The sequence below is a fragment of the Gasterosteus aculeatus genome, chromosome 9 (assembly GCF_964276395.1).
Source record: "Gasterosteus aculeatus chromosome 9, fGasAcu3.hap1.1, whole genome shotgun sequence".
NCBI lineage: Eukaryota > Metazoa > Chordata > Actinopteri > Perciformes > Gasterosteidae > Gasterosteus > Gasterosteus aculeatus.
This window is the reverse complement of record NC_135696.1, coordinates 9,998,198-10,012,436: the sequence shown is the minus strand read 5'-3', so window position 1 is coordinate 10,012,436 and position 14,239 is coordinate 9,998,198. Positions and strand designations below refer to the sequence as shown.

At 42.0% G+C, this 14,239-nt stretch overlaps 1 protein-coding gene across 1 annotated transcript in view; it reads left to right on the top strand.

Annotated features, from left to right (window-relative positions):
- Window positions 1–14,239, top strand: part of LOC120825454 (zeta-sarcoglycan) — a 258,783-nt gene that overhangs the window by 193,916 nt on the left and 50,628 nt on the right. The window contains exon 4 of the mRNA XM_040187064.2: window positions 5,131–5,218. Coding sequence (XP_040042998.2) covers window positions 5,131–5,218 — 88 coding nt within the window. The remainder of the gene's footprint in view (window positions 1–5,130; window positions 5,219–14,239) is intronic.

Genomic DNA, 14,239 nt, shown 5'->3' with positions numbered 1-14,239 from the left:
TGTGAGAGGTAGCTGACCCTCGTTAACCAATCCTTAACCTTTTAATCGCGGTGATAGTGCCGTGCATGCAGGAGTGCTTTCATTGAAGTGCAGAACAAGCCGCCTGGCTGCAATGAAAAGCTAATGGACAAACAGTTTAAATCCGTAATTTACAGTCTGCTGCAGTATGTCGTGAAAACAGGCAAAATAGCGTTGAGCTGAGAGGTCGTCGGTGTGTCTGCCTGGCATAGGCACGTCCTCGGCACAGGGCCGTACTCTCCAGTTTATTTGTACAGTCATTCATCCCAATGAACTGAAATACCTAACCCTGCAGTCTTTGACGTACATAGTCTACAGTAACAATATCAGCTCAAACGTTTCCTTTTTTTGTTAGCAATCTGCATGTCAGGTCTTTGTGTGAGCTTATGAAAGCAAAAGTAGTCACTCAAAAAGATACATAGTTTCAATTTGAATCAACTTTGAATATATTAAATATTAGACGTGGCATCGTTGAATTTGTCAGCTGCATGTAACTCCATTCTAAATGATTTTGTAAAGAAACCAATATACTTGATATTAAGCAATTCAATCAAACCGTACCACAACTGGATTTTACAGGCATAAGATCTAAAACTAATGCCATAATATAGACAAAGCCCTGGCCTTCAGTAGTACGCATGGACATAGAAGTTTTACACCATGCAAATTCTCACGCACACAAATCTGACGTGACTTTGCCGGCTCCGGCTCGTGCCTGCTGATTTAAAGGGATGTAATCGATCTGAGAACTGTTGACACGGGGCTTGAAAAGGACATCGATGACATGTCAAATAGATGACAAGGCTCCTGAGAGCACACACAGTCCCTTTAACATGTTGAATCCAAGAACTAGGAGAGCTACGTTATTGTCAAACCCTGCTTCTTCTTCTCTTGTTACGTGTCCGTGGGGACTGAAAACAACTAATTAGCAAATCGCACCAACAAACATATCATTTATTCAACAGTCCTTGCTAATTAGGGGAATTAAAGTCATAATAGGAATGCAGAGACGCCGTGGGAACTTAAACTGTGTCCTCGCCTTCACTGATTCTAACAGCTTTCCTTTTATCACTCCCTCTGTTTGACTCATTTGGCGCTTCTCTGTGCGTTTCTTATTACTATCACTCAATCGTCTCTGTCTTGTCATTGTTGTGCTCCTTCTCAGTACCAGAGAAATGTCTTTAGTGCTGTGGCTTACTTTAATCCTCTCTCAGAAAGCCTCCAGTTTAAATGTCACATTGGCCTTTCTTTCAAAGCTTTACATCCCTGTTTAAAAGTGAGGGCTGCAGAGTCTAGATTTTCCTCTTCTTAGGCATTCAGTGGTTCCTCTTCATACTCATATGGAAATCAAGTTATTGAGATTGTTATTATTATTACCATTAATGCATCACATTACAATGTGGAAAGAAATTTGACAATATGACATTGGATGACACCGAACAGTTTTGTCAGAGTTTTGTCAAACATTGCCTCCAAGTGGCCAAGAAAACTGTTTTAATGTGTAAGACTTCACAAATGAAGACGTTCTTTCTTTCTTAGCAGACCGGTAGATGAGGTGTTTTTTTTTTTCCGAGAGCTCGGAGGAGAATAAACCAGACCATCCATGGAAAGCTGAAAGCTTTCTGTTGAATTGATCTCCAGAGTTTCTCCAGCACGTCCGCGCCTTTTAGACCGAGAGACAAGACCGCATGTGAGACAGAAAATGACGGACATACAATCATGAGAGCTGAAAGCAGTTATTAGGCTGATGGCAAAGATGAATCAGCTGAATGTATCTCGTATGAGGCTTGAGTGCATTGCTTTTGAGACGATGAGACAGAGAGCTGAAAGCTGTTATTAGAGTGATGACAAAACACAAATAACCAATCACGTCACTTATGAACCTTCACTCCGGGCCCGTCTGAGCTGCCAGACAGGCAGTCGGGGGGGTGAGACAGGTGAGCCCAGAGCTGTTATTAGGACCCATCTGCACTGGTGGCTGGAGGCCGAGATGATGAGTTACCAGTGCGCAGCTTATTATTACCTGACTAATTACACTGGCCACCTCAGGCTGGCAGGCCTCTGCCTGTATTCATAATCAAAGTGGAATTAAACTATTAAGTGAATTAATGGCGCTGTGGTGTGTATTGTGTCGGCTCACTGAGAGACAGAGCACCCCGCCTGTGCCTTTTTTAGTGTATTTTTTGCGCCTGTCTGCGCCTTTTTTTCCCGATGAGAGGAGATTTATGAGCAAGACTGTGGAAACAAATCGCTGCAGGGACGGAGAGCGTGAGACGTAAGATAAACAGAGGAGTGAACGGAGCACAAAGCAAACAGCACAAATGATGAATGGCACAAGTGAGGTAATGCGCTCACCCGTCCTTGTTGTGATTTAGTTAAATAGTATCTAGTTATCCATCCAGCCCCACCACGCTGTACACGTGTGTGTCTCTCTCTTTCTCTCGGGCGCTGCTTTTCCAAACCTGTTGTCCTCCCATGTTGTTGAATAGTTCATATTGACCCCTGCATTAAATCACACTAGTACTTCTGCAGAAAAACAATAGGGTCTACGAGTACAGTGTAAACAATTCGTATTAATTATCTTGACAAAATAATTGTTTGGAATGTGATTTGAGAATCGTTTCAAATATATATTATCTCTTTTGCTTATTATTCCATTAATAAACTCAGTTTCCTTTAAATGTCTAATTGGGTTTACATTAATTGACTCATGGCTGCCTGAGGACATTTCTGTCTGCAGACTGAATTAGAAATATATGCATTTATTTATAAATTGTGTGTGAAAAGGCTGCAGGGTGCTTTCATACAGCGTGGTGTATGATGCGGAGGCTTATCTGAGGGGCACTTATCTGAAATCATTGTAAACCTGCCACCAATTGTCCACAGCGAGATTGGTCCGCTGTCATTAAAAGAGTGTGTGTAGGTGTCAGACTGCAGCGATGCTGTGCAACTGGCAGCACAAAGTGGCGGCGCCGCATTTATCCGTCCTATCGGCCAATTTCAATGCAAAGAGCAAGGAAGTGAGACACAAGTCTTTCCCGCACGCACACACGTACACACACTTGAGCATTATCACAGATTGGATTTATGACTTCAAGCGATGTTTAAGAGTATGCGTCATCCAATGCATTCACGCCCAGGAAAATGCGTATTTAAAGTACCATCCTCCCCCGAGGGAAAAAATACTTCTTCAGTATAGGTCCAAAAGGATAAACTTCAAACTAATAGAATGAGAACACATCAAACCAGACCCGTACCGTACAAAAGTTCAGAGCTGTGATGAAATGAACCTTTTAATGTTACTGAAAATTAGATGAATAGGTATTCATATGCAGCAGCTTAAAGTCAGTTTTAGCAGACGTGTAGTTCTATATTGCCGATGTACAGATGGATTTGGATTTTTATGCCCCGTTTATTTGTGTAAAAAAAACTAGTGCCACACCGTAGCACCCACACAGATTTATTTAAGTGTCACTTCACAGTGAATACAGCACATTTGTGAATGACGGCGTTCAGACTCAAGTTATCAACAGCGATGTCTGATTGTCTCTCATCGCGGCTCCACTGTCCGTCCTCCAGCTGCTTAGCGCGATGACACGCAGTTCGCTGTGGACCACGTCGACACTTTGAACTTGGTGGTTTCCACGGTGACCATTATTGGTCGTCTACTGGCAGAACAGAAAAGCCATTATCGTTGAGATGCTTCTACGTTTCACTAGAGCACCACCAGTCCATACCAACACACATTAGCAGCTGTTTAATATGCAGTAATTATTTACAACCTTTTATTCGCACATATTTGCATGTGAGTGCTTAATCAAATAAGATTTACCAACTATGGTCCCGCTCTAAATGATTGGGATGAGGCCTGTCCACGCACACTGCCCATGGAGGCGGAATGATTGTGAGCACATTACATCTGCCGTGCTTTACAAAGCGCCCATCGCTTTTAACAGGGTGGAAAGACAACACAGTGAAAGCGATCATACGCCCTGTTGACAAAGATTCATCCGGCATACATGTGCTGGCAAGCGGATAGCCGAGAGGCGCTGCACAATAAACCACAAATAAACTGGAGCGCACATTTGTTTTTAAGGCAAGCACGCTGCAGTGTGCACACCCCTTACCATGATTGTGTGTGTGTGTGTGTTCACGTGTGTAGTGAAGGTATGGGTGTCATCGACTGTGTGTCAGTTCTGTGTGGACCCTCAGAAATAGTCAACAGGTGTGACGTGCAAAAAAAAAAAACTGGTCTCGACCCGCATAAGCAAACCCCAGAAGGACAGAAGAGGAAGAGGAAGGAAGAAGAGCACTTTTTTCATTTCAACGGATCAACGACTTTCCAATTTCAACACAATTGTCATTCAGACCAGAATGCAGCAAGATATTAATTTTTGGGAAATCAACAGAGAAAGTGTATCGCCTGTTAGCCATTCATTTCATGCCGCAAAAAAAAAAACAAATAAGCAATTTACAACAGAGTGACAAAAGGGAAAGAGAATAAAAAGAAAATGATGTGTAGAGACCGAGTGGAGGAAGAAAGGAAAGTGCCACAATTTTTCTCACCGGTTGAAAGGTGGTAGAGAGACACATGCAGTGAAATATAAAGTGTCAGACATGAGCTTAGCATTCATTGCAACACGCATCCACTGAACGTAAAGCGGTGTGAGCAGCGCGTGGCTCAGGCCAGGGACACGGTCACCGTTGTATTTGGCTCATTTATGTTGATGATAATCGTCCTTTGTGCTCTCACACACACACACACACACACACACACACACACACACACACACACACACACACACACACACACGCAACTTTAAACATGAAAACACACTCACAGACAGGATGTTGTGTTAAATAGATTATTCAAATTGGATGCAGAGGATGTCATACCGACAGAAGAGAGTGAGTCAAGTGTGAACTGAGAGGATTTGGGGCCACATTGGATGTACAGGTCAATGCCCTTTTGGTGAGGCGGGATAAATAACGAAAGCAGAGAGAACGTGTGGGTGTAGAAGCAGAGAGTGAATCATTTCTCTGTGAGGGTGTAAGAAATGTACCTCCTCACTGTGGTTTTAATCATCTTTGTCCCTCTTTCTATCTCTTCAGGACAGTCCACTGATCCTTCAGTCAGACAGAAATGTGACTGTCAATGCCAGGAATGATCAGGGACAACTGACCGGTCAGCTAACCGTGGGTAAGACAGATACACACACACACACACACACACATAGACATTTGCAGAAAACGTTTTCTTTAAAAGCAACGTCCAAACCACATAACTTCTGCAGGACAGTCACTTAAATTGCTTTGTTTCTGCTTACATTCCTAAATGCAGTATTTTTCTCAGTGAGGCTGACCGCTGAGGCCGTTTTCTCAACTAAATCATTTTTCAAAGCTGTCATTGGATTATTGAGGGGCCAGTGTTTTACAGAACATATCACTCAGATGATATATAACGTATGTGCCGTGATGTTACAGGGCTCAATGAATAGAAAACAAAATTGTAAGTATATAATCGAAATATGTTTAAATCAGCAGCATGTCAAAATACCCGAAAGTTGGATATAGCTTTGCATTGGATCGTTTAGTGAATTCGACTGAGGATTTGAACTTTCAGTTTTACATTATCAGATCAGCAAGTTTTAACTATAAAAAACTTTGGGACTCATTAATTGAAATGAAAGTTTTATGAAAATATTACTTTATACTGGAAGCATAATACCAAAACAACATATTTACTGATTTACTACTCAATTGCTCAAAGAGAAGAGATTCGTGGGGCATTATTGTGGCTAAAGTAGCTGTAATCACAAACCAGAGAAAGCCCTCATTTCACAGGGCGAGTCAAAAATGTTTTGCCTGAAAAAGGTAGAGAGCAACGGTTAAAACAAATCACAATCCAGCATAGAGCCCACAACAAACATCTGTGTAAAACATAAAAGACAAAATTCTTGTCTGATTACAACATAATGAACAATTTCGTTATGGACGACTCGTTCTGATGAAAGCCAGCATCGGCTGACGGGAAGGATTGTGTGTACTGCAGACTGGTGCTTGGTGCCTCTAAGTGAGGCGAGTTGCACAGACAAAGGGTTGGTGGTGGTTCATGGTAGGTTAAATTTAAAGGGGATTCAGCTGTGAGCTTGTGTCCGTCGCTTGCTGGCTTATTGTTATTAAGTTCAGCAGCCTCTGAAAACGCCTCAGGGTTTGAATTTTTAGGCTTTCATTAGTCGCAGGAGGAACCTCTCAGTATCGATGCTGCCATGTCATCTACTCCCTCACAACACGCCTGGACTTGACATGCAGTTTGGGAAAGCGTCATAGTGAGTTTACCATCCATTTCTTGCTTGTCCATTCATTCTTGACTGTAAAAAGATTGAAAAATGTGCTTGTTCTGCAATGGAGTCCTGTCCGTATCCACAAAAAATTAACTGCGCCTTTGTAACTGTGGGAACACTTGCGACATGGAAGGTACAGTGACAGTCAAAGGTTTTCACTTCATTTTTCATTCAATGAGGAAGCGTGTCCAACTGTGTGACTGGTACATTAGCAAAGAGTGGTTTAGAAAAAAATCTGAAAGTGGTTTCTTTTGCTATGAGGTTATTCACTTTTAAGGAATTTGCATTAAAAGTAAAGGACATAAATATGGAGCAGAAATGTACCCACACCGTTTGAGTGAGGTGGGGTTTTAGCACTATGTGCAATGATATTGATTAGAGGAGGTGACACACATGGAACCCAATGATGACCCAACCTTCCCTTTCTCATACTACACGTACAAGTACCAGTAAAAGATTTGGACACATTTTCTCATTCAATTCAATCAGAAAGTGTGTCCAAACCTTTGACTGGGACTTTACGTTCACAAGTAAAGTACTTTCCCATTCTTGCTTGAGTGCTCCTCACATAACTGTCAAACAATAGAGGCAATAGCAGACCTTCATAATGTGTTGCGTCATGGTTGTCTTTAATGACTCTGCCCTCCCTCGTGTCACATTTGTTCTCTCTAAAGAAACCAAGTGGTCCGTTATCCTTCCCCTTTGGTTTGCAGGAAACTGCCATGAAGACCTTGCTCCTCCTTATTGATGCCGTCAGTAACACTTTCAGATGTGATTTGTAGGGCCATAAAACCGTGCCAGCGTGTGACTGGCTATTGGAACGTGTGGTTGCATTTGGAAATTAAACACAACATGCATCAAATAATCAATGTACTTCGGCTAAGCACTTTTTTGGTACTGAAAACATTTGCATATTTAGAGTGCATTATCCCCTTTCCATCCGACTCATTGAATTGTTACGGAAATAAAAGAAGTACAACTAATACGTCTTCATGTATCGATCGTCAGCATCAGAAAAAAACAAGCCCGCTCATTTGCTTATTTTGTTGGAAATGAAGCGATCAATCCCCCCCCCCCCGGTGAGTGAATGGTCATTTCAGGTGGGAGGCTTTTCTCTACTACCACTACTTCTGTTTGATGCAAACGCCACATAGAGATATTCATCACCTGTAGGCTGCCAGCTACTTCCACACTTCCAACACTTCTAAGGTTTGAAATCCCTGACAGGTCACCTCCTGCTGTTTAAACCCCCCCAAAGCCGCTTTCCTCACCCAGAGAAGCACTTTAATGCTCGTGTGTGTCTACGGGAGTGTGTGTCTGCGTGCCTGTCTATACATCAGCAGAATGAGTCTGTTTTAAAGCTACACAGCTTCATTTATAGGATTGTTGGAGCTCGGAGAAACGTGCCGTGCACCTCATGAGACCGTGTTGGGACAAACTATAGGAACTAAAGGAAGAGGTGAGGAGTGTGTGCGCGTGTGTGTAGTGATCTTGCTTGTGAAGTCAGACATTGAGAAAATGACTGTGTATACCAGTGACTGTACACATGCTGTTACAATACGTACATACATAAGTATTTGTGATACTCCCTTTTGAATCATACTCATGCACATACTCATTATGATCTGTCACATTCTCACACATCAGCCACAACTTTGGGTGGAGATTTCCCACACACAAACACACACACACACACACACACACACACAAAAGCCCTCAGCGGCGGTCTGGTGGGATGCAATGCAGAAGAATGAATCTTCCTGAGGGCCTTCGGATGTTTGGTTCCGGAAATCCCTCCGTCTCCACCTGCCGCTCTCTCTTGTTGCCTTGGTGTTGACGCAGTAGCACATTTGACACGGACACAAATAAAAAATAAAAAACCACACACACACACACACACACACACACTTCTCCCCTCTCTCTTTATTCAGTATTCTCACAAGGACATACGGAAAACCTGAAAGTGAGACTGTTTCTCCTCACAAGCTGAATAAACCCCTCATTAGAGTTCATCTAGAGTGGTAGAGCAGCAGCTGGTACTGCAGTGTGCATAACGTGAACACAATCACGGTCAGTCGTATGGAAAAGTGAAGGGTTTGGCAATACATCTACCTACAATATCCAGGTTTACTTATTGCATATCATGGATTGTCAAATTTGTAATTTGAGCCACACAGAAATGGGGGGAGGAGAGATCACAGTGTGATAAAAGCTCTTCATCATCTGGTACAAAAACATTTTTCATGAGGTCAAAATGATTATTTGGGGAATATAAATATATATAAATGTAAAATATTTTGTTGGATGTTTACCAATTGTCTATTTGACAACTTCAAACGGTAACTGATAAAAATAGCCCCCTCCTCACCTGCCGGGGAAATGGTGGCTGTGGCAGGTGACAATTTCAGGTCACCTGCCACCGCGGGAGAAAGGTTTTCCTCATATTTAGACAACAGATAACATTATTTTCCAAAAAAGCAATTCCCAAATTAGAACCGGTAGATCCAAATAGGATCTGCGTTGATGGATTGGCCGCTACACCTGCCAGGGTGACGGAAGAAAAGGAATATAAGACCCCGCTGATGGATGTTGATTTTTTCAGTAGCTTCACAGCCAGAAAACCAGCTCTCCTTTGTGATGATTAAAGTGACTTGTTTAGGGAGTGCGCGTCACACCTTTTCCATATCGAATGCTATACCACACGCCAGCAGGCCTCTATTTACCTTGTGTCTCCCTAAGGGGCCCATCCATCAACAGAGAGGGTCTGAGTGGCCTACATGTGTTAGCCTTGCCCCCCACCCCCTCCCCCCCTTCCCAGTTTTATTGCCCTCTCTCTTTCCTTCACCCCCCTCCATTCCTCCTCCAATCCTCTCCTTGGCTGTCAGCTCGTTAATGTGAGTGAGAACCTGTCATCTTTGTCTTCTGAATGGCCGACCATAAAGATGATGAGTGAACTTGGAGTTTTGAAGGCATACCCTTCTGCCTCAGCATCAGAGTTCGGTGCAGTCGCAGGGAAACTCGGCACGCTGTGCCATTATCATCATGACAGGAGAAAGGAATTTCCTCATTTTAGGTCCCAAATGAATTCACCCCTCAAAAAGGGCGTCCTCCGAACCGCCCACTGATCCGGAGCAACGTAATGTTGTCTAGCGCCACACAGTGGATATTTGCAAAGCATTCTTTACGGCGTCTCACCCTCAATGCACATACAAACACTTGCAGGCGTGTTGTACGATGGTCGCGTGCGTTCTCGGCCGTGCCCCGGCCCCCCGGATCAGTACCCTCAGCTTCCACAAAGGAGCCAAGACCTGTTTGTCGCTTCTTGCAGCTTTTACTGTATAGGAGGCAAAGGAAAAGCCCCTTTCCTACAGGTGAAGATGCACTCAGTATAGCACAGCGGAATATTGATAAAGGCTTAAACCAATCAGCTCATTTACTCCTAAGTGTTTGCAGCCGCTTCACCTGTGTGTCCGTCTCTCAGCGAACGGCAGTCGTTACTGTTTTTGTCCTCGGCGTCTTATTGACTTTCATTTTTCTAAGTGCATGGCGCTGATAATGAATGCTCGGTCTCCTCCGGCAGGAGAGCCATTGGTGGTACTCATTACCCTTGTGTACGAGTGTGTGATTTTAATGGGGAAAGCAAGTGTAGATGCCAAATGAATTGTGGGTGTTTCTGCATACAGTATGTTTTCAAATAAAAACTGCAAAGGGAAAGACCGGAGGGTCGCACCTCCAACTTCAAAAATGACTTTCAACACTTAACCTTCCCCTCTGTCACTTGTTCATCGTTCATTCAACACACGAGCACACCCTCGCTCCCTCCTTTTCCCTTTTCCTAAGATTTCGCTTTCTTCATCCTGTTTTTTTACCTTTGCCCCTTTTTTTAATCACGCTTGGAACTCATCTCTTATTAAACCAATGAATTCTACACTGACCTTGTTACCTTCTCGTATACTCAGGCTTTGCATTCATCACTTCGTTATCTCTGCCTTCTTACACTAATTATGTTCCCTTTTATCTCGGAGAAATCAGTCACCTCATTTCTTTGGCAATCAGCCGATGTAGCTCAGAAAGTGTATTATCAAGGCAGCGGCATTAGGGGACTGAAAGGCAAAGGCCAAGAAGAGGAATAGATGCTTACTGATTTCTGGTAAAAGTGGAGAGAAGCAGGAGAAGGTCTGTCATCTATTGGGGTGGGAATCAGTACTCAATACTTTCTTGAGGGTATAGAAAGAAATGACCAATTGCATCAAAACTCCTCTGGTACATGAATCAAGTGTACTGACTCATTTACATAATAAAGTAGAAACAAATCGGGATCAATCAGTAATCAATTGATAACGGTATCCTTTTAGGGCCCTACTACTTGTACTGGTATCACAGTTGGCTGTTTGCTTATGCCTTGTTCATGTGTTTCTGTAGATAAGAGGCTTCAAGGGTGGATTTGTGGATTTATATCTGTAGAAATGCAAGAATGTACAGAATGTAATCGTGTTCTCACTCATCAGAAACATGGCGTGCACTTAATCAGTTGAATGTCTGCTAATATTGTTTTCTGATTAGTGTGCAGAGTGAGTACTTCCATAAAATTCAATTGTTCCATTACACTAAGTCTAATTATGAATCTACATCTTTCCAAATCCCCCTCTGAGAAACAAATGATGTACATAACAATCCCATTTCGCAGTGATCACATTTTCAGCTAGATTGAGATCTTTCTGGCTTGATTTTGCTCGCTGAGAAACAGAGAGATACTTAGTAGTCATTTTATCTCCCTGCCTCATCCAATCAGTGGAGCTCAGACAGCACGTCTTCCTGATTTTTATTTTGCCTCTGTGATCAAATCCATGGTTTTAATGAGGCAATTAAAAATACATAGAGTTGAGCATTAACAAACTGGGATAAACTTAAAAGGTCGCTGAGGAATCAATAAAGGCACGGATTTACTGCTATTGTCGTCATTTATACTTATGATTGCACTTTAATTGCACTTAGGCTAATTGTCTGTATACTGCTTTGGCTGCATTATGGCAGATACGCTTGTTCACGTGTGGTTATGTTTACTGTGAGGAACTGATTTAATGGGCCTCACAAAGTAGTCCGTCTGCACCAGTGAACTACAGGCTTCACACTGTTGGCTGATGGTTGGACACAATAATTGATGGACATATCTACTGTTTCAAGCATGAGAGGGCTCCCTATAGTGTGGCTATGCTAGATATTTAAATAGATTGGTGAGAGCGTGTGTTCCCTCTTTTAATGGAGCAGGTTAGTAATCAAACCACTTTCATATGGATTGGTGTGGATTTTTTAAAGTCCACTAAAGATATTTCACACACTCAACGTCCTAATAAAAACAGTTGAGTCGTGGACAAAATCACAAGTTATAGTGCAACTGAATAGAACAGCGCACAGTGTTTGCTTTTCCCCTAGAGTACATCCAAGATGCATCAATAAATGTGTTTGTGAAAATATGTAGTGTTGTCTTATTGGATCGCATTATACTGTAAGGCATCCCTTTATTTTGTCCTTTGGCTGTATCTGTATCCATTAGGGGCGGTACAAGTGGTTTTATATTTTGATTTAAATATAATGGGAATGAACATTGTAGAAGCTACAAGATTATGTTTACGGTGTATGCATTGGGTGGGGTTATACGGCCGTGCAATAACCATCTGGTTTTTATTCTGTGTTTAATAAAATCAGGAAAATGCATGTTTGGTGATGCAAGAAGAACACAGTCTCCTTCAGGCAATAAGTAAGACTTTATGTGCCTTTGTGAGCATGGAATGTTTATTGCATGGATAGCAGAACACATCTCTTTAATGGTTTGCCATAAAACAATGTACTGTCAGTCTTTCTAGGCTACCATCTCCCAAAAATTAAATTTCAGGAAGGAAGTTGTTGTGTTCTTACATTTGCAACCAAAACCACCAAACCAACCAAATTGTCCCAATAGCAAATCAAAAGGGTTTTATATTAGTATTTCCTACTAGCAGCAATTTAGAAGTTGTCAAAATGCTTTCTGTGGGGCAAACAAACAATGTGTATTAGCAGTTTTTCGTTTCGCATTGTCTATGTGAAAGAAAGCATGAATAATTCAGAGTGCGCCGTGGTTGAAGAATCTGCCCCAAGGTCAGAGCAGGATCCCTCCAGGCAGGTTTGGAAAGCAAACATTTATAACTGTGTGCATTTTAGATAAAAGGCTAGAAGACCCAATCACTCCCTTCCAGACTCTCATTCAACGTTGTGCACCGCCTCATCCCCTGAGGCACGTCTGCCTTGTAACGGACGGACGGATATCCGCAGGTACGGTGTCTTCATATCTGCAAATAGTGGAGTATGTAAAATCACTCTTTTTAATTTCAAGTTTCAGGCTAATAAAATAGTGCAAGGGACATTTAATGTATGTAGTAAGTAAAGTCACACATCATCTGAGCTGTGCAAAAGCCATTTGATGTGAGCAACACGCTGCCCGCAAGCAGCTCCTGTATTTTGACACTCGGCTTTTATTGCAAACGTAAAAAGGTCAATTAATAAAATGTCTGTCAAGGCTCACTAACTCGTATGTTTTATGTCCTGCTGCTTCGTTTGCCATGACTTCAGGATATTACTGTAATTATGTTCCCAGAAGCATGTACAGTGCCAGTCGAACCTGTGAACACACTTTCTCATTGTATTGAATGAGAAAATGTGCCCGACCTTTTGACTGGTATTGTGAGTCACATGCATGTGGGAAAACGTTTTTACTAAATGTCCTCTTCCTGTATTTTTCTGAATTGAATTGGGTATATGTATAATATATATACTTACATACATATATACAGAAAAAAACATAAACATAATGGAATAATTTACGTATGAAATGGCAATACATGGCTGTTTGCTTGTGTTTTGGGCTTTAAACTGCGTATTAATGTGTGGAGCTGCATGCCACAACCTTTACCTGTTTGCACGTCTGCACGTCCTACCATTTCATTTTCCCTCCATCCCACAGCCCTTACTCCAGAGATCATGTTGATTAATGCAGATGACAAACAGCGCTCATTTATCTCGTCCCCTGTCTCCTTCCATCCTCCCTTACCATATTAATGACAGTAATCAACTCTAAATAAATTATTTGTTGTCCCTCAGTGCATGAATCTAACCTTCCCACCTGTTGACAAATTCAAAAGTTGAATTAGGAACAACAATTTTACTTAGTGTGTCCCACTATTCCATTTGATTTTATTATATTTTCTGTTTTACGCCTTGAGGAGATTAAAGGGGTTGTTGAGTTGAGTTTGATGTTGGGAAACACAATGACACCGCAACCTTCTTGTTTCCAGCTGTTGCATCATCGCCATGGTGCATGCTGTTTACTTTCAAATGGACAAAACGATTGCTTTCTCTTTTGCCCTCTTCACTGCCTCCACTATTCCCCTGCTCATTGAAACATGCTCTGCAGCACTTCTCTATCTAAGTTACAACGGCTCCAGTCTACTAGTTTTCAGTTAGTTGGCTCATAAGTTGTGTGTGTTTGTAGTGTTTCTGATGGATGAGGAAGGAGGTTGTTGAGTGGTTGAAGTTCTGACTGCGGGCTCTCTTCTTTTTTTTCTGATGTCTGCAATGCGACACACGCGGCCTGTATTGTATTTTTATTTATATATTTTTAAAGCTGTACTTTGCAATGGCTTTGCATTTGAATGTAGTATGTTTTCTCTCCAAATACAAGGGTCTAAGAGTAATGGCAATTGTATACACCAAAATTTACACCAGTCTTAATGTACTCTACGGTATATACTGTAGGCCATTTCATTGTTTGGGCAGTAGATGTCTGGATAATGTTTATAAAAGGTAGGCATTTAACAAATGTCAGTGTGGAAACTTCTCAATAC